The following is a 20,699-nucleotide window of genomic DNA, read 5'->3' as shown; positions in this document are numbered from 1 at the left end:
AGCAATTTTGAACAACGTTCGAAATCTGCCTCTGTCAGACACAACTTTACTAGAATTCTTCAACAGCCCAGGGAGACAATCCATGTGAATTAAATGTGCTCCAGCAACAAGGGACCTCTATCCAGATAGTACTTGTTTCTTATTCTTGCCATTTAAATATTTTTTTAAGTTTACTTATTTATCTTGAGAGAGAGGGAGAGAGAGCACAAGCAGGGAAGGGGCAGAGAGAGAATTCCAAGCAGGCTCCATGCTGTCAGAGCGGAGCTGGATGTGGGGCTTGAACCAAGAACTGTGAGATCATGACCTGAGTCAAAAGCAAGAGTTGGACGCTAAACCGACTGAGCCACTCAGACGCACCATTTTTTGCCATTTGAATAAAGAAAAAAATTAAATTCTAAAGCATAATTATATCTATATATAATAGTAATATTTAACATATAATGACTGCTTAATGTGCCACGAATTTCTCATTTAATTCTCACAACCTTGTGAAGTAGTTACCACTAGTATCCCAACCTACAATCAAGAAAATCTATAGGTGAGGCACTGAGAGGTTAAGTAACCACAGTTTAAGTGACAAAATTCAAACGGGAACCCAGGTCTGACAATTGCATGCTTATAACTATTACTTATGTTACACTAACTTACTACATCATAATGCTTTTTACATATGGTATCAATATCCAAAAACTAAGGACAATGCTGTCAACGAGGTCAAAGAAATAGGAGACACTAGACAGAAAGAGGAGTAGGAGCCAAGAGCTTGCAGGATACTGCCACTTACTAGCCTTAGGTTTTTTACTGTATAAAAGCATAAAAGTTTATTAAAATGTTTAAAAGCATAAAACAAAAAGTTTTTAAATAGAGTAAGAGATGCCCAGAAAAAATATAATAAAGCATTTGACAAACTCAATTAGATACATGTTCCTTGTCAGGTTTGCAACCTTTCAATTAAGTGCAAAGCACTGTGTTAATAATATTTAAGCCCAGTACTTCATAGGATGAGTTGAACCTCACCTGCTTCAAAAATACATGCCCATCTCATGCACTGCAGATATATGAACTCAGTACAATCCTTAATATAATATTTGACAACACTCATCAAAAGTCCTAAAATTGTCATATTTTTTGCCCTGACAATTCCACTGAAAACTGTCTTTAAGGGAAAAAAAAAAAAAAAAAAAAAAATCTTTTACTCAAAGATATTTATTATACCACTACATAATAGCCAAAACAATAAAATTTAAATTAAAAATAAATAAAAAGAAAAAAATAACCTAAATAACTACCATAGTTGTTTTTGTTCACCATAATCCCTTTCTCAGGAAAACTACCACTCAACTAATCTGTGTGATCTTAAGGGGATTATCAATCATGATTTTCTGTGGGTTCCCCAACTCACCCTACCCACAGCCACAGTAGCTAGTTACCTTGCAGAACTTCATCTCCCAGGTCCCAGTGACTGGTTAAGAAACTGACAATTAGAAACATCAGCATCACGGGTGTAGGGATGGCTCCGTTGACTGAGCATTCAACTCTTGATTTCAGCTCAGGTCATGATCCCAGGGTCATGGGATCAAGCCCCATGTCAGGCTCTGCACTGAGCATGGAGCCTGCTTAAGATTCTCTCCCTCTCTCCTTCTGCCCCTCACCCCCACTCTCGCACTCTCCCTCTCTAAAATTAAAAAAAAAAAAAAAAAAAAAGCAGCAACCCAAAACTGACTGACATGTGGACATCAGGAAAGGGAAGCTTTCAATTGTCGTTGCTACACTAAAAGGTATGTGTCTGGAAGTTCCAAAAAGAGGCTACAAGAATCCAGAAATGGAAACAGAGACTCAATGCCATTATGTGAAATCTTGAATCTAAGCTATTTCCAAAGCCATTCTAGCCTCTTCCACACATACAATTCCCACTTACATAAACCAATACATTTCTTTTGTTTAATTTACCAAGGCATATGTTAAGTTTTTATCACAGGTAAGCAACAGAACCATGACTAAAACACTACCTAAAGAAGAATGCTTAAGTTAGTAAATTATAGTCCATTCATCCAATGGAATACTGTTGACAAAATAGGGTAACTGTAAGAGCATGCACTCAGGAGCCTAGTCTGAGTCCTGGCTCTGCTACATGTTCTCTATGCGTTCTTCAGTAAGTTACTTAACCTCTCTGGGCCTCAATTTTCTCATCTGTAAAACAGGGATATAACAGAACTTACCTCGTATGATTGTTACAAGTAAATGAGTTACTATTTACAAAGTACCTAGAATAGGGCCTACCATTAATAAGTATATGAATATTTTAAATAAATGAGGGGCGCCTGGGTGGCTCAGTCGGTTAAGCATCTGACTTCCGCTCAGGTCATGATCTCATGGTTAGTGCATTCAAGCCCTGCATGGGGCTCTGTGCTGAGAGCTGAGAGCTCAGAGCCTGGAGCCTGCTTCAGATTCTGTGTCTCCCTCTGTCTCTGCCCCTCCTCTGCTCGCACTCTGTGTGTCTCTCTCAAAAAATAAACATTAAAAAATAAGTAAGATACATAAGTAAAACAAGTAACATACTAAGTTGACTAAATCATATAATTACGATGATATTTTTAAAAACGTGTGCACAGAAAAAAGGAAAAACTGTATTTTTAAAGAGGCAAACATTATATATCCAAAGAGGAAAAAAAAGTGGAACATGCCTCAGATCTTATGAGAGACAGGAGGAATCTGACTGGCCTCATACAAATCCCTATGACCTTCACAAGTGTCACAATATTTTATCATCAGATGGGAAGCACATACACAGTGTCAAGTGTCAATCATAAAATCACACAATGTATCACATTTAACAAAACTAGCGATACTATTAACAATAAAGCTTAAGAATTTAAATCTAGAAAAAGTTTGTCATTACCTCCAGCTGAATCAGTTTCCAAGGAAGGCACAAAGTTAGGAGTGTGACCAGTGAAGAAGAACAAATGTTATCCCAGAAGTCACTCATATTTGGCTTTGTAATGCATCTTTGTAGAATATACACATTTTTGCTTAAATATGGGTATAACTTGTCTTCTGCAGTCCCAACATTTCAGAACTAATAATGAAGCCACAGGAGAAGATTTAAGTTTCAGGGTGCCTGGGTAGCTCAGTGGTTAAGCATCCAACTCGATTTCGGCTCATGTCATGATCACCCAGTTTGTGAGCTCAAGCCCTGTATCAGGCTCTATGCTGAGGGCATGGAGCCTCTATGGGTTACTCTTTCTCCCTCTTTCTCTGTCCCTCCCCTCTCCCCCCAAAAAAGAAACTTTAAAAGTTAAAAAAAAAAAAAAAAAAATTTAAGCTTCATAACCTACCCACTGGATCAGCTCTGTCTTTCCTCATCATGCTTTGAATTCCTATTAACCTAGTCAAATTCTCTGTCTCTCGTTAGATTTACTAAATAATACATATTATCAAGAGATTTTTTTTGTAAGCAATAAAGTAGTTAAAACTAAACACTTTAAAAAATACTTCTTATAGACAAGCCATAGCTTCAAGCCTCTTGCTTCAAGCCTCAAAGCACCTCAACTTTGTTCAGAACCTTATGTACCAGGTTATAAAGCCTCCTGTACTCAGTAGGAAATTCTTTGTTCCAACCCTAATGTTTATTTGCTACGGCTGTGGTGGGCTTATGAGGCCAAATGGGAAGATAAATGGCATTCCAATTTAGATTATTAAACATAAAAATAAGGTTTTTCACTAGTGTACCTCTAACATTTCCCATGAAAGAACTAAACATATCTGAAAAAACGAAATGTAAGATTTGCACAGCTGGCATAACTTTCTAAATTGGGTTGTTTGGTTTGGGATTTATTATATGTGTCGTTTTTTAATCTTATCTTCATACGTGTATAAAAACTCATGCAAAGGGGCACTGGGTGGCTCAGTTGGTTGAGCGTCCAACTTCGGCTCAGGTCATGATCTCGTGGTTTGTGAGTCTGAGCCCCACTTCGGGCTCTGTGCTGACAGCTCAGAGCCTGGAGCCTACTTCAGATTCTCTTTCTCTCTCTCTCTCTCTCTCTCTCTCTCTCTCCCCCCCCCCCCCCACACACACACACACACACACTCTCTTTTCTTCAAAAATAAATAAAACATTAAAAAAAAACTCATGCAAAAAAAAAAAACAACAAAAACCAACACAAGTTTATAGGTAAACTGAATGGGCCTAAAAGATTAGTAAATTAAAATCTGTTAAGGAAAAATAACTAAGAAAGTAACCAAAACGAAATTTCTGTATCTTAGGTAACATATCCTCGTGATATGTTACCTAAAATGTAGACACTACATTAAAATGCAGACTTTGCTCAAATTTCAGCCCTAGCATTCACTGCTGCATCACACAAGTTTCTTCACTTCTCTTGTGCTTCAGTTTCCTCATCTGTAAAATGAGAATGAAAGTTGCGTACACCTCACAAAGTTACGAGAATTAAATGAATATATGCAAACAATAAATTGTGGCTATTATTGTTGGTGCTATCCATAATATCACTCTCTAAAATATAACCTAAGAATTACTAACATAAGCATCTTCCTGGGTCTGAAAATATGTGCACCTTAAGATACATAATCACTCAATTTTTAAGAAGACGTAACAGTCTTTCAGCAAAACTTTGTGTTGGGTGCCAATACAGAAGACATCCTGGTATGCACTAAGAATACAGAAATGAACAAAACACAATCTCTGAATTCAAGACTTCTCCATCTAGCAGGCAACACAAATAAAACTGTGATAAAAGACAGCACAACGGACGTGCTATTAAATAATGGCAATCCTAACTCAGGGGGGAAACACTCCAGAACCTAGCTACTTCACTTCAGAGTACCACACTGTTATTTATGTAGCTAACATTGTTTTTAATATATTCATAACAGTGTTTCAGAAAGTAGATCATTAAAAACAAGATCACTCAGCACACTACTTACCAAGCTCATAAACTTGAAAATTTTTTCCATAATAATGAAGGTAATATCTTCCCTTAACAAACCCAAACATAACCTTGAAAAAGTCACACTGCTTCTTCAAGAAACATCTCTTTCACCAATAAATAAAAGCTACCAAACTTTCCTCCAATAAGTTATATTAGGACAAATGTCAAAAGAATAATATTTTTGAGCTGGTCGAGACCTCTGACAGCCTTGAATCCAAACCCCCTCATTTTACAGATGAAAAGAAGCCACAAAGTATAATGGAAAAAGCACTAAGTTGAAAGTCAGAAGAGTGAATTTTGGTCCCAGGTCTCTCACAATAAAAGCCTGGGTAAATTATCTAAGTTTCCTCATCTGTAAAATGAGAGGTTTGGACTCAATTGCTTCCAAGGTCCCTTTCAGCTCTACAATTCTCATTTTATGAAACTGAAGCAGAGAGATAAGCAACTTGCCCAAGGTTACACAGCTAGTTAATGGCAAAGCAGGGACTACACTTGGATTTCAATTACGATCAATGTACTTTCTCATCTGTACCATACTGCTTCTCTTACTTCATAACACTATTCTTCTAAATTTTTCTTAGATTTTTGGAAATGATTAACAAGCATGAAGCGTTTCATGAAACTAAATGATTTATTCCTATGGCTCTTCTATAAAAACAGCTCTAAATCCAACTGCAGCAAGTTCATGAAGTCTCGAGCTGTGTGTCACTTACTACACTTAAGTTGAACTTCAATGAAGTTATGGGAATTTATGCTTAAGTTCCCTAAAATCTAACTTTTCAATCCAACTCATAAAAGAGATTATGTTCCTTATAAAATTAAAATATGAATTGTTACAGGTAATGGTAAGTATTACATGCATAATTCTCTGAATACGAGGAGAATTAAAATTCTTCATTTTACTTTATGTCCTGGTTATATTTAATAGGCATTTTTAAATTCAAGAGTAATCAATTTCAACACTTTTCTTTCATGTATCTTCTTTTCAGACTCTCTAGCTTTAAAACCATTAGAACAGATTAAGCATATTCCTTCTGAAATCACATAAACAATTACAAATAAGACTATAAAGACCGGTGAGAGTTTCTCTTTCAAAATTGAAAATCAGCCCCCACAGTATTCTAAAATTCTGTGCCTGAATATATTACAAACTCTACTAAACTGTATCATAAGCAGCATCTGATTCCCTAAAATGCCCTCAAAGCTTATTATATTTCACAGGGAATTTAGCAAGATTTCAGGAAGACTAATAGCGTTGATTCCTGAAAATACAAGAAAATACTCAGAGGAAAAGCACAATAAAAACACAAAATAAAGTCAACAAGAGTTTCATACCAGTGACTGAAGAGAATATTCAAATCATTCACACACATATAAGTACAGTTTAACTATAGAATTAAGTGATTTTCAAAGAATCACAGAATGTTTATATTTTTAAATTGGATGGGACCTGAAGTCACTTAATCCAATAGCACTCAAAATAAGAATCAACAGAATTTATCTCTGCCTCGCCCAAAAATGTCCCTGTAGACTGCTTTAAATTCTTATTGCTAAATACTTCCAAGAGGAGTTTTTTCCACTGTTGGACAAGTCTAGCTGCTATACAGTTCTTACTAACATCCTTGCCAAAAAATTATACTGAATTCAATCTATGCCTAACTTTCACCTGCTGGTCTACATTCTAGAATAGCAGAATGATTCTACTCACTCTGCTATTTACATTTTTGAAATACAAGACAGCTATCATGCTTCCCACCATTTCAGTGGTCTCTTCTTTGGGCTATAAATGTATAGTCCACAGATTTCTTGTGGGTTCTGGAGACATTTCGGAAATACGGTGTACTTCCACACTGAAGTAACGTTTTAAAAAAACCTGCCACTTGTCAAATTTTGGTGTAATATCAAAGAAGAATAGACACAATTTCTTTAAAAAGACTATTAAAATACATCATCTTTTCTAATTACCTATCTATATGAAGCTGGATTTTCTTCACAATACCTCAATCAAAATAAATCATAACAGACTGAAAGCAGAAGCAAAATGCAGCTGTCTCCTAATAAGCCAGAAATTAAAGTGATGTAAAACTATGAAACAATGCCACCACTCTCACTCAAGTTTTTGTTTTACAATACTTTTTCTTCATTTAAAAACGTTACCAAGTAATCAGTTTACTATTTTTACATAAGATAGTACTTTTGAAATTATTTCTAAAACAGTAAATATTGATAGGCATATCCCAAATAAAATCTCTTTAGAGTTCTCAGTAATTTTTAAGACAGCAAAGGGTTCCTGAAACCAAAAAAAGTATTTCCCAAGGGCAGATTCCCAGACCTCTAACTATCCTGGGATGCTCTCTTTTCTCTCTCCTCCAATTCATAAATGTGCCTCTGTAAAGAAGGCACCAACTACATATCTAATTCCTAAGCTAAAACCCTTAAACATACAACCCTGTCCTCCAGCTAGTGACTACAAGCAATTAAATGGCCATCTGGTACACCTTTATTTTTAACATCTCCCTACAGGTATTAATCATCCAGAGTCAAATACTTTAATTCTTCTATCTAAGGGATGCAGTCTGTAAATATGAAAATAAAATGAGCAACAGTTTAATTACACTGTGGTATTATCTTTTTAACCAAACTACTTTCACTGTTTACATAAAAATAAAGCAAATTATTCATATCTAGTAAGATGGAACAGAAAGAAAATCCAAGTCTTCTGTATAATCATTTGATTCTTAGCAATAACTTATTCAAAAGTACCCATGTACTGATAGGCAAGAAAAACTCCATCTGTTCTTCTAGCCAATATGACACTAGGTTCCTAGGCCTCAGTAAAGCAAAACTAACCTTTATTTGGAAATGCACTTAATTTCTTCTCATTTCCTTAACCACAGGATTATTAGAAGATAAAATGGGATAAAGATTGGGGCACCTGGGTGGCTCAGTCAATTAAGCCTCTGACTTTGGCTCAGGTCATGATCTCACGGTTCATGAATTCGAGCCCCGCACCAGACTCTTTGCTGTCAGCACAGAGCCTGCTTCGGATTCCCTGTCCTCCTACGCCCACCCCTCCCCAGCTCATTCTCTCTGTCTCAAAATACATCAATAAGCTTTTAAAAAATGGAATAGAGATCACAGGTTTAGAAGATCCAACATGAAATCCAGAGTGACAACTGCTGACTTTCCCAAGGAAAAAGCCTTGGGACTCTTGGGAATAGAAGTGGTCTATCCTCTATCACACAAATTACTAAATTCCAACAAATCCCTAATTCTTACAATATTTAAAGGTGTATTTTATTTGTAATCAAGCAAAACTATATTAATATGAGAATAGAGTGAGAAAGGAAAGAAGAGAGCCAAAATATAGAGCATTGAAAATAATCACAGTATACTATTAAATTTTTGGTTTCAAATATATCAAAACTTCAAAATAATCAATTTTTACAGTTCTGACACATCTTCAAAAACAGCCTATGTTTTTGAACTCCGTGAAGGAGTTCCTCACGTAGCTTTGTACACATACATCCATGTATCTTTTGAGTTTAAATTTTTCTGTTATGTTACATGAAATTGCTTCAATTCTTCAGAAACAAAGTTTGTTTTCACCTTGATCCATACATCCTTTTCTTTTTTAAATGTTTACTTTTTAGAGACAGAGAAAGAGAGAGAGCAAGAACAGGGGAGGGGCAGAGAGGGAGGGAGACAGAGGATCCCAAGCAGGCTCTGTGCTGACAGCAAGAGCCTTACGTGGGGCTCGAACCCACAAACCGTGAGGTCATGATGTGAACCGAAGTCAGCCACTTAACCCACTGAGCCACCCAGGTGCCCCAGATGCATATATTCAAGTTCTACTAATATTAACGGTTCTTACTAACAGTCACCCTAAGTCCAAAACTCCCTCAACTTACATCAACTTATACAATATACTAACGTGCATATCCACAAAAGATGTTAAACACTTGTTAAAATGAACACTGGGATCTCACTCAAAAGTAAATGTCTCCATCATTATGTCTAAGGTTTCATATATGCAATTCCTATTAGCATTAATGATACCCGAAAGACAATAGCTTCAGAATAAATACATAGAACCCTAGAGAAAATTAACACAGTTTTAACTTACATGCTGGTTGGTCAAAAAGAAATATACCACTGTGGCCACAGAAGTACTTGATGAAATATAAATGTTCACAAAAGCACGTCTTGTTATTTTATTAATAAACAAAAGATTCACTAATTTAGTTTACATAAAAGCCTACTGTAATCCAAACTGCTACAAAGAATTCTAGTTATTTGGAAGCTCAAGCTAAATTATTCTAACCCCTCAGGATTTTCAAACATCAGGAAAATTGCAGAATGACATAGAAGTTTTTTAACTAGAGTTAAAGTAACCTCAGAAACTCACAATCTAGACTTTGTAGCCCCTAAATTACTAATACTGATAATTGATGTTACAGATGAACAATTCAACACTACGTCTTGGCTCAGTGAAATGGCTCAATACATACTTGAGAAATAAATGAATGATAAAAAGGTATAGCCTTTTAAAAAGACGGTCTTTCCCAAGACCATCATTTACTATCACTCATTACACTATTACTGATAACACTATCATTAAGTATCTTAATGAAACTACAGATAAAAATAAAAGCATACTAAAAGCACCAACTGCTCTATTTACAAAATAGAATTTGGAACATTCATTTACAAATTTTCAAGTGCAAAAAGAAAAATCGCCAGATGCACTAAATTTGAATTAATAAATAAACTTTTATCTTCTAATAATCAGAACTCAGTGTTGGGGGTAAGATGGAAAAGGGGAAAATGTCTCTCAATGTACTCAGCATGCTTAATGGATGCCATAAATCAAACCTTTCCATGAATTTTCTGGAGCAAATTCATGCCAATCTTTGAGCCTATTGTCACTTTCACACATGCTCACAGGAACAAGATGACAAAGAATGCTATGCCTGAACCACTAGATTCAGGGCACAAAACACTTGATTAACAATTGTCAAGGCTGAGTAGTAAATATTGACAGATATTTTCAAAATAAATTAACCCCACCAATACCTACATAAACCAAAGCTCCTGGTTTCCTTTAAGGATTCACAAGACTATTGGACTTCCAGACATTTATTGAAAATGTGGTTACAGTCTCCTTGTGTGACACAACTGGGAGTGAACAACCCATTTACCAACTGCTGATGAATACCGCTAAACGTTTTCCCAGACAAAAGAGCGTTAAACGTGATTCCATGCGCATTTCTTCCTCCCCCATAAATGCCTCTTCTTCCAAATTTCATTTTATGTCGTATACTTAAAGTTAAATACAGCAAGTTGAAATCTTGGTCAAAAGCACTCCTGTGTCTTTACTAGCTGTGTAACTGCTACATCTGGTGGCAGCACACTTGCATGCAAGAAACCAGAAAACTTAGAAAACAATTGTAACCGATTTGGTGCGTGTTTGCAGTAACCTTTACGCCGATATTTCCCACAAAACCCACGACCCTGTCAGGGAACAGTAGCCTACTTGCACAAGAGAGATAACGCACCAACACGCAGTGGGTGATGGCGAAGGAGAGAAAGTTGCAACCATCTGGAGAGGGTGGTTTCAAAAGCCTGCCCACGAGTCAGTCTGCCGTTTAAACTGCTCTAAGGGGCCAGGCAGGGGATCAAAGTCGGCTTTGATAATTTAAGCGACTCTCCCCCAAAGGGCAGGGACCCCGCTAGCGAGGGGCATCCTCCAGGTCCCGGGCTGCAAAGCTCGCAGAGCGGGGACCGCCTCTATGGGAGGAGTGCGCGAGGGAAGGGGAGGGGGCTCGAGGATGAATGCTTCAACGGGAGGGAAAACCCACCAGAGACCGGAGGCCAGGAGGTTAAGAGTACTGAGTGTACTAGCAAATGGAGCAGAAAGGGGCTGGCGTCCGGGGGGAGGCTTCCCACCCTAGCAGCACGGGCTCTTAGGAACCCCATGCGAGTCTGCGCGCCTCGCCCCGTCCCCTCCAGCGCGCACCCCCTCGTCCGTCTCCGCCGCCACCCGCGAACCACCACCCACAGCCAACGCACTACCTCCCCGGAGCCGGGCGGCCTCGCGTCCTCCTCGTCACCATCCCCCACCCCGGGGTCGGCGGAGGAGACCCGGGGGGCGCGGGGGCCGCGGCGCGAGAGACCGAGGCCCGCGAGCGGGCGCGGGCGCGACGGCGCTTACCTTCCCTGGGCCTCCCGGATGGCGGCGTGTGATTCAGCAGGGACCTGGCCGCCGCCGCCGAGCCCGGGGTTGGAGACGTGGAGAGCTGGGACCAAGATGGCGGCCCCTCCAAACTTCCACTGCTACTTTGGACACTCATCAAGCTACTTTCTGGGAACCCGACTCCCCCCCTGCGACGGCAGCGGCGGCAACGGCACCGGCACCCGCCTCCGTCATGGCGGGGGCCGCGCTGAGGGCGAGCGAGGGAGCGAGGGCAGGGAGGGGAGAGTCAAGGGGATGGGGGAGGAAACCGAGAAGGGGGGAGGTAGGAAGGGAAGAGGTGAGGGGAGGAGAGGGGACGGGGAGGAGGAAAAGGGGGAGAAGCGAGGGAGCAGGCGGGCGCGCCGGGGAAGAGGCGGAGGGAAGGAGCCCGGCGGCGGAGGCGTCGAGGGGGCGCCCGGCGGAGTGCAGGCGGAGCGCGGGCTGCGCCGGCCGAGGAGACTTCCGCGAGCGGAACCTGCCGGCACCTCTGCAGTGCGTCGGCCCCCGGCGTCGCCTGGGTGGCGGCGGCGGCGGCGGCGGGCGGTGGGTGGCGGCTGAGGCGGCGGGGTAACCTCTGCATCAGTTACAGGCGGCGGCGGCGTCACGCGCCGCCTGTGCAAACACTATCGCGAGGCTCCTGTGCCTCCGGTAGCGGCGGCGGCGGCGGCGGCCGCGGGAGCAGGCATGGGGGAGGGACCTGCCAGGGGTTGGGGGCGGGGGGGGTGTGGAGAGGGAGCGAGCGCGTGAGGGAGGAGACGCGGGTGCCGGGCGCCCCTGGCGCACCCGCGGATCTCAGCGCGGCGCGGGAGCCCCGGGCCGGCTGACTCGAGAGCGCGGGGGCGGCCTCCCCGCGCCGGCCGGAGGGAGGCGCACCCCGCACGCTCCCCCGCCGGCTCTGGCTCCCGCTCCGTTGCCACCTGACTCCCCCTCCCTCCCGCGGAAGCGCGCCTGGCTCCCGACCCACACCCAGCCTGGGGAGAAATGCTTCTGCTCTCGCTGGGCTGTCCTTCTCAGGAGTTCGATGTGATCATTTCTCAAAATGGAACTGAAAAGTTAAGAGTTGCTTCTTTCTGTCCCCTTTGTAGTGTGCGAAAAAACCTGCGTGCGTCTCCCCGTCTGCAGAATTGTAGTGATTACCGAATAGAAGAGCTACGAAAATAAGTTGGGGGCGGGGGAGGGCGAAAATAAAACTTTATGAATGTTTTCTAAAAAGAATCTTTACCGGTGTTGTGCACTCTGTGTGTGGTGTACAATTCTTTGTTTTAAGACGGTAAGTGGATAATCTGGATAGAAAAAAACTTGATTAATGAATTCACACATTTAGGGAAACTATCCAGTGTTCATCTTGTAGGAGAGTATGGTTTCTAGAAAGTTCCAACTTGTTTTCATGCCGCCGCTGAGTTACGGCTAGAAAATCCCAAAGCAAGTTACAGCATTTGCCAAAATGTATAGATACAGTGTAGCCTTCTCCACACCTTCACACCCACACACAGAAGACACACCACGGATTGGGCATCTTGTACATAAAGTAGCTGTGTAATAGCTCAGGAAAAACAACAAGGTTATTGCTCCCTTTAAGAAACCAAATTGACTAGAACACTAAAAAGATTATGATATAGAGCAACTGTACAGGCATGAGGAAATGGTATGATTACCAGGGGGACAAAAATGTCATTTCTATTTTTTATTTTTATGACTTTGCATTTCTCATAGTAATGTTATGTTCAGATAAACTATCATACTAGAATAGAGCCTTGGTTGTCAGTTATCACCAGAAGTAATTTTAGTTTTCTTATATTTCAGATTCTTCAGTGAGTTCTTAGTCATGTTCTGCATTTCAGACTTAAGAGGTGGATCTCACAAATTAAACAACTTTTTGAAGTATAGCTGATGTACAATAAACTGCACATATTTAAAGTATACAGTATAGGTTTTGATGTGTATACAACCGTGAAACCATTTCTGTAATCAGGATAATGAATATATCCATCAGTCTCCAAAGTTTCCTCTACCTTTGATACTCCTTTTGTACTCCCAACTGCATCCCCAAGTCACCACAGATCTGCTGTCACTTAGTTTGCATTTTCCAGAATTTTGGGTAAATGGAATCATATAGTTTGTACTCATCCAGCTTCTTTTTCTCAACATAATTGAGTTTACTCTACATTGTTGCACTTAATATTTTTGTGTTGTTGCCAGAGTAGCCCATTGTATGAATAGAACCCTGTTTATCCGTTAACCTGTTAATGAACATTGGGATTGTTTCCACATTGAGACCATTACAAATAATGCTACTATGATCATTGGTTTGTGTAGAAGTCTGTGGACATGTTTTCCTTTTTCTTGGAGATGTATCTAGGACCTTACCATTATTAGACTTTTATACCAAAGTACATGCACTCTAAGGGGGAAACAGAGTTCCTGTAAGGACATGTAGGTAAATATATGCTCTTTCTGTATTTTAAGAGTAAGCTTGGGGCACTAGGGTGACTCAGTCGGGTAAGTGCCTGACTCTTGATTTTGGCTTAAATCATGATGGCAGGATCGTGAGATTGAGCCCCACATGGGGTTCTGCACTAGGCGTGGAGGCTGCTTAAGATTCTCTCTCTTCCTCTTCCCCTACCCCTCCCCCCCCCAGCTCATGCTTGCTCTCTCTCTCTCTCTCTCTCTCTCTCAAAAAAAAAAAAAAGTGAGCTTAGTCAGCTGAGTATGATGAAAAGAGAATAGGACAGGAAGTCAAGATACTTGGGTATTAGTCTCAGCAGATAACAATCCCTCTTGATTTAATTTCCTCACCTGTGAAAAAGGTTAGCACCACTAGGTGGTCTCTAAATCTCCTACCAATGCCAAGACTTCTTTCAGAGCTTAGCTCCTCTCCTGTAGTAAACACAACCCAACCAAAGAGATTTGATGGTGGGTTATCTTCCAACCTTCTCCACAGCTTCCAGTTATCTTTATACCAACCTAGGTTACATTTTATGCTGACCTGCTCCTTTTATTTTAAATGGTAAATAGAGGATCACAGCATATACATAATTCAATGTAGATACATTGTTACAAGTGCTGCCTAGGAAGGACAATAAAATGATTGATTCCTGCATTCCTGTAGTTTACATTAAAGATCATCAAGGCTAACTTGTAAAGAGTCTGCTGCCAGCAGTAGAGTTAACTAAATAAACCGTGGGGTAGCCTGAAAATGGAATATCATGTCATCATTTAAAATCAGATTTTGAAAGAATACTGAAAAAGATAATAAAATTTTCACACTGTAGTAAGTGAAAAGGTGGGTATGATTCCAGTTTGTAAGTATGCATAACAAATGACTGCAAGGGTGCACCCCAAATAGTTCCTAATTGCTAGCCTTGGATTGTGACATTAGATAATTATTCTTTCTCCTTTATGATTTCCAAATTTGGTACAATAAATCATTTTATTTTTTTAAGTAAAGCATAAAAATTATACAAATAGATGGTTTTATAAAATGATTATGATAATGAAAACGTAGAGGGTGAGTAGAGGCTCCCCTGCATCTTGCACATCAGCTAGTACAGAGGCATTCAAAAATTATTTGATAGAGATAGATAGGATGGCTAGAGTGACAATTTACACAATAGGAAAAGGTACAGAAAAGTCAGGAGGGTCCAGATTTGGACAGAAAGGAACACCTGCCACTCTGGGGATGGAGAAATCTCTAGAAAAGCAAGAAAGGATCATTGAAAGGGGAGTTTTGGCAAGCTTCCTTGGGAAAATATGCCCAGAGGGAAAGCCAGCATGAGAACACAAGAGTGAACTGAATAAGTGAGAAGGCAGTAAACCTGCCTAGAAAGAATCAGGATGAGCTGGGGAAAGTGTTCTTTCTGTGAATTGAGTGCTCCATGAAGACAGACTCAAAGCTTTAGTACAGTGCCTGGCACAGACACTCTGTCAACATTTATGGGATAAATGAATGATGAGGATTAGCCGGGATACAAGTGAGGGAGCAATGCAGGAGGGTCTCCTGATAGGTCATATACCAAAGGGGATATCTTAGCTCCCATCTATATACTAATCATAATTTAGAACTACATTTATTAGACTCTGTATATGCCATAGTAAAAATAGTTACAAAGCAGACAAGACTATAGATATAAAAAATGCATTTTATATTTATTATTTGATTCCTTCCAAAGTTGAGGAAATACTTAATGCCCAAGTTCCTTTTCCCCCAACCAACCAGAAAAGAGCCTACAGAATGGAAAAAGTGCCCTGAGTATTCCCCATACAGTGTGGTGTCGGAGCCCGTTCATATTGCCCAGAGAACAGATTGGGTGCATCTCTCCCCAACTCAGAGTTCAGTGATGTCACACTGGTAGCTTGAAGTCAGTCATGGTAAGAGTATTTACAACCCCAAAGGCATCAAAGGCTACAAATCAGGGCTTCCTCACCAGCATACCACTGCTCCCATAGTGCATACATCATTTCTTTACTGTTCTGTTTCCTCACCTTGGCTAAAAGCCTAGAGAGGACAAGGACCTTGTCTTTCATGTTTACAGGTATAGTCCCAGCATCTAGCACCTGCCTGGCATTGAGTTGATGCCGTATGCACATTGGTTGAGCCAATTAGTTACCCATATAGTTGGTTAGCAAGCATTTGAGCCCCCTGAGCTAACAACTGTGTTGGCCGCTCTGGCAGAGGGAAAAAGGACCAAATATTCCACCACCCCCTCATATTTCATTGGCCAATGTTTGTGATTTGGTAAAGTTTACTGACCTTGTTAGGGTTGCCAGATGAAATATAATTTTTTCATGGACCATACTAACATTAAAAAAGTATTGGTTGTTCATGTGAAATTCAAATCAAACTGAGCATGCTGTATTTTTATTTATTAAATCTGGCCCTTTTGAACTAAGCAGAGAGTAATTAATGAGTACTTCCTAGTAAAGTTGAATTCTATGACCTGAAAATTCCATTCCAAAGAATATATCCTAGAGGAATTCTTGCTTGTGTGCAATAGGACATAAGAACAAGAATGTCCATAGCAGCCCAAAACTGGAAACCACCCAGATGTCCATCGACAGAATGGATAAATAAATAGAAATATGTATCTTCACACAATAGGAGATTATTCAACAGTTAAAATGCTCACAAGCAAGGCGCCTGGGTGGCTCAGTCGGTTAAGGCATCCGACTTTAGCTCAGGTCATGATCGCACAGTTTGTGGGTTCAAGCCCCACGTTGGGCTCTGTGCTAACAGCTCAGAGCCTGCAGACTGTTTTGGATTCTGTGTCTCCCTCTCTCTCTGCCCCTCCCATGCTTGTGCTCTGTCTGTCTCTCTCTCTCAAAAATAAATAAACATTAAAAAAATAATAAAAAAATAAAATGCTCACAAGTATAATGCTGATTTAAAAGAACAAATTAAAGAATGATGAAGTCAGTTTGACTCCATGTATAAACATTCCAACTAAATGATATATTGTTTAGGAATGTATATATGGCAAAACTAGGAAGAGAAAAGAAAAGAGAATGAAAAGCCAAAATCAGAGTGGTTACTTCTGCCAAGGAAAAGGGGTGATGTACTCATGGAGAACAGACAGGGGCTTGATAGATAAGCATCAATAAATGTGCTATGTGTTAAGTTGGGTGGAGGTACAGAGGTATGTTTGTCTTATTCTTTTTATTTAAGCTATGCATGTATGTGATCTACTCTTATATGTACGAAATATTATCTTACAAATGTTTAAGAAATGAAGAAAGCTTTGCCTTCTCATCAGACTGAACTTAGATGCCCACCCTGTCTCCTCTGCTTGGACTCATCCCCAGATTTGATTTCCTTCTTTGTCCAAACGTAGGCACACAGACGGGAGCTCTAAAGATGCCTGTCCTACCATTGCAATATGCCACCTCCATAGTCTTTTTGGTAGATGCTTAGACAGATGTCTCCATCACATTGGATTATGAAGAATTCTCATTTTGCTGTGTCCTAACTGCCCTGCACAATTCACAAAGCCTGCTTAAATATTTTGGTTTCCACATCCCTGTAGAGATTGTCCCAGTGTTTTGTGCATTATATGCTAGGTCACACTTCCTCTGCTCTCTCCAGCATTGGAAACGGCTTCCTTCAGGTTTATCAACTTATGGGGGAGAGGGATTGATCTATATGTAACAAAACTGGAATTACTGGATTTTCAAAACTGGTTCACGTTGCCTGAGGTTAAAAAATCATAATCAACTTCAGAACAATATTACCTCCCCAGAGTGCACTAGAGGCTGTCGCCAAGGACATGAGTATTACAACATGTTTACAAAAACAAAGTACAACAAGCAAACAGTACTCAAACAGCAGATTTAAAATCAACAGTGTATCTCTTAACTAAGCCTACTTAGAAAAGTGATTAAGAAAACATATAAAACCAAGTAATCTAGTGTTCTACTTCACTCATTCTGTTTTACTGATTAAATTGAAATATAAATTTATCACATTAGAGGGAAGATCAAAGATTTTCAACACCTTACACTGAACTTTGTTTCTGCAATATGAAATTTTTTGTAGGCACAGAAAGTGATGGTGGTTTTTATAAAAATTAACATCAAACACTCTTGACTTTTTGACAGTATCTTTCCAAATACACAGGTTTAAGATTTACAAAATCAGGTGCCTGGGTGGCTCAGTTGGTTAATTATCTGACTTTTGATTTTGGCTCAGGTCATGATCTCACTGTTCGTGAGTTTGAGCCCCACATCGGGCTTCTGCGCTGACAGTGTGGAGCCTGCTTGGGATTCTCTCTCTCCCCCTTTCTCTGCCTCTCCCCTGCTCTCTCTCTCTCAAAAAATATACTAATGAAGATTTTTTAAAAACCAGATTTACAAAATCACTTAATGCTTTTCCAAGGAATATAAAGTGCTAAATCTTTCTTAATTAGATACATGACAAAAATAAGTAGAGATGTCTATAACCTCATACATATTTAGAAACTTTGAAACACTTATAGAAATGTCAAGGTTTTTTTTTTTTAATTTTAATTTATTTAAGTAATCTCTACCCCTAACGTGGGGCTCAAACTCACCACTCCAAGATCAAGAGTCACATGCTCTTCTGACTAAGCCAGTCAAGTACCCCTATAGAAATGTCAAATATTGATGAGAATTTCTTTCCCCTCCAAAAAGAAGTAAAAAATGCCACCATAAAGCAAATAGAGGCTTTCTGAGATGCAAGTAATATTCTGTTCCTTAAGCCAGGTGCTGTTTAGAAGCATGTGTTAAACAGTTTGTGAAAAGTCATCAAACAGTACACTTATAATAAAAAGTTAGAGGGACACCTAGGTGGATCAGTCGATTAAGCATCTGACTCTTTTTTTTTTTTTTTTTACTTTTTAAAAAATGTATATTTATTTTTGAGAGAGAGACAGAGTGCAAGCCGGGGAGGGGCTGAGAGAGGGAGACACAGAATCCGAAGCAGAATCCTGGCTCTAAGCTGTCAGCACAGAGCCCATCTTGGGGCTGGAACATAAAAACCATGAGATCACGACCTGAGCCAAAGTCAGACGCTTAACTGACAGAGCTACCCAGGCACCCCATTAAGTGTCTGACTAGATTTCAGCTCAGGTCATGATCTCACAGTTCATGAGTTCAAACCCCACATCAGGCTCTATGCTGACAGCATGAAGCCTGCTCGGGGTTCTCTGTCTCACTCTCTCTGCACTTCCCCTGCTCACAAACACACAAAAACAAATAATGAAAAATAAAAAATAAACAACAAATAATCAAAAATAAATAAACATTAAAAATAAATAAACAATAAAAAATTAGGAATAAATGAAAAAAAAAAACCCAAAACCCTGGCACTTGTAATTGTAAGTGAATATACACAACACATATAAACACACATTTAAGGGCAAATAAATTGTTGTTTAATGAGAAAATGAAAAGGAGGGTTTTTTTGTTTTGTTTTTTAAGTTTATTTATCTTGAGAGAGACAGAGTGTGTGAGTGGGAGGGGGGAGAAGGAGAGAGAGAGAATCCCAAGCAGGCTCCAAGTTCAGCACAGAAACTGATATAGGGCTCCATCCCACGACCCTGGGATGGTGACCTGAGCAAAATCAAGAGTCAGGTACTCAATGGGGCACCTGGGTGGCTCAGTTGGTTAAGCGTCTGACTTCGGCTCGGGTCATGATCTCACGCCTCGTGAGTTCAAGCCCCATGTTGGGCTCTGTGCTGACAGTTCAGAGCCTGGAGTCTGCTTTGGATTCTGTGTCTCCCTCTCTCGCTGTGCCCCTCCCTCATTCATGCTCTGTCTCTCTTTCTCTCAAGAATAAATAAAACATTAAAAAAATTTTTTTTTTTAAAAGAGGTGCTCAACTGACTGAGCCACCCAGGTACCCCAGAAGGTTATTTATTTATTTTTTTTTTTTTAAGGAAAACGTTAATATAAAGGAAAATGAATGGTGGTTTCTCATGAGAAGATAAGAAAACAATATGTTAAAATCAATAAACATACAATGAAATTTCTAAAAGAGCCACTATGAGAAAATCCTCAAGGAAATATCTGCTACTTCACTATTGTTCATCTTGGGCACTTTGTAAAGAAAGTTGTTTGGGAACACTTGATGACCTGTATATTCACTGGTAAAAATAGTTATGGACTGATAAACATTTATTTCAGGAAATACTTATCGAGCACCTACCCTGGGTAAAGCAATTTGTCAGGTGCTGTGGGAGTATAGAGGTGAATCAGACATGGAGCTTAGTGGTGACAGCAAAGAATAGTCAGGCAAATGACTACCATCCCAAGTAAAAATGATTCACACCAAGGGTAAAGTATAGGTAAGTGGGAGAATTTAGAGGCAGGAGAGATCACATTTGAGGCTCCCTAAAAAAAGAGCAATTCTAGCTGGGCCTTGAAGTGTATCAAAAAGTGATCTAATTATTCTTTCCTTTTCAAGATTCAAAATTTAACCATCAGAACCCAGATCTATTCCATAAACAAACTGAAGATATTTTCAGTTTCATACAGTCTTAAACTTTTAGTTCAATCTTTGCTTTTATCTCCCTCCCTTTTTTTTTTTTTTTTTTTTTTTTTTTTTTTTTTTTTTGCTTTGCTTAGAGGCCACAACACACTTTCCAATCCCTCCTAGAACTGCATCTTTAATTTAGCATTCTCTTTGCTCTATGGGTTGAGATGGGTTGGGAGAGAAACAAAAGTAATTTTCTCCACTGAAACTAAGTCATCTATTACTCAACATGCAGAAGAGAAACCTTCTAATTAAGTCAAAGCATTATTTTTATTGGTAATCAACAAAAAAGCATACAGGAACATTCTCCCATAAATTGACACAATTTGATGAATCATAAAATCATGAATCACTGCATCATAAAAAGAACTCATGATTTGGAAGATAAGGGTTGGAAATAATTAGCAGAGATATCTAAAACAGACTTTAGCTGCAGACATAGTTAATATAAACACTAATAATGAGAGAAGAATTGGTGGTGCTAAGCCTAATTGAACTATGTAAAATGTAATTACATTGAGATTTTCTT

The 20,699-nt window shown here is 39.7% G+C and overlaps 1 protein-coding gene across 2 annotated transcripts in view; it reads right to left on the bottom strand.

Annotated features, from left to right (window-relative positions):
• TLK1 (tousled like kinase 1) overlaps window positions 1–20,699 on the bottom strand; it is a 190,750-nt gene that overhangs the window by 131,137 nt on the left and 38,914 nt on the right. The window contains exon 1 of one of the 2 annotated variants that reach the window (XM_019459364.2): window positions 11,164–11,713. The exons of the other annotated variant lie outside the window; for it this stretch is intronic. Within the exon in view, the coding sequence (XP_019314909.1) occupies window positions 11,164–11,302 (139 nt within the window). The 5' untranslated portion in view covers window positions 11,303–11,713. Of the gene's footprint in view, window positions 1–11,163; window positions 11,714–20,699 lie in introns of those variants that run through there. 2 annotated transcript variants of the gene reach the window in all.

This window comes from Panthera pardus, unplaced genomic scaffold (assembly GCF_024362965.1).
Source record: "Panthera pardus isolate Hobbes unplaced genomic scaffold, ASM2436296v1 HiC_scaffold_10, whole genome shotgun sequence".
Classification (NCBI taxonomy): domain Eukaryota; kingdom Metazoa; phylum Chordata; class Mammalia; order Carnivora; family Felidae; genus Panthera; species Panthera pardus.
The sequence above is the reverse complement of the archived record's forward strand: the minus strand, read 5'-3'. Positions and strand labels throughout refer to the sequence as shown.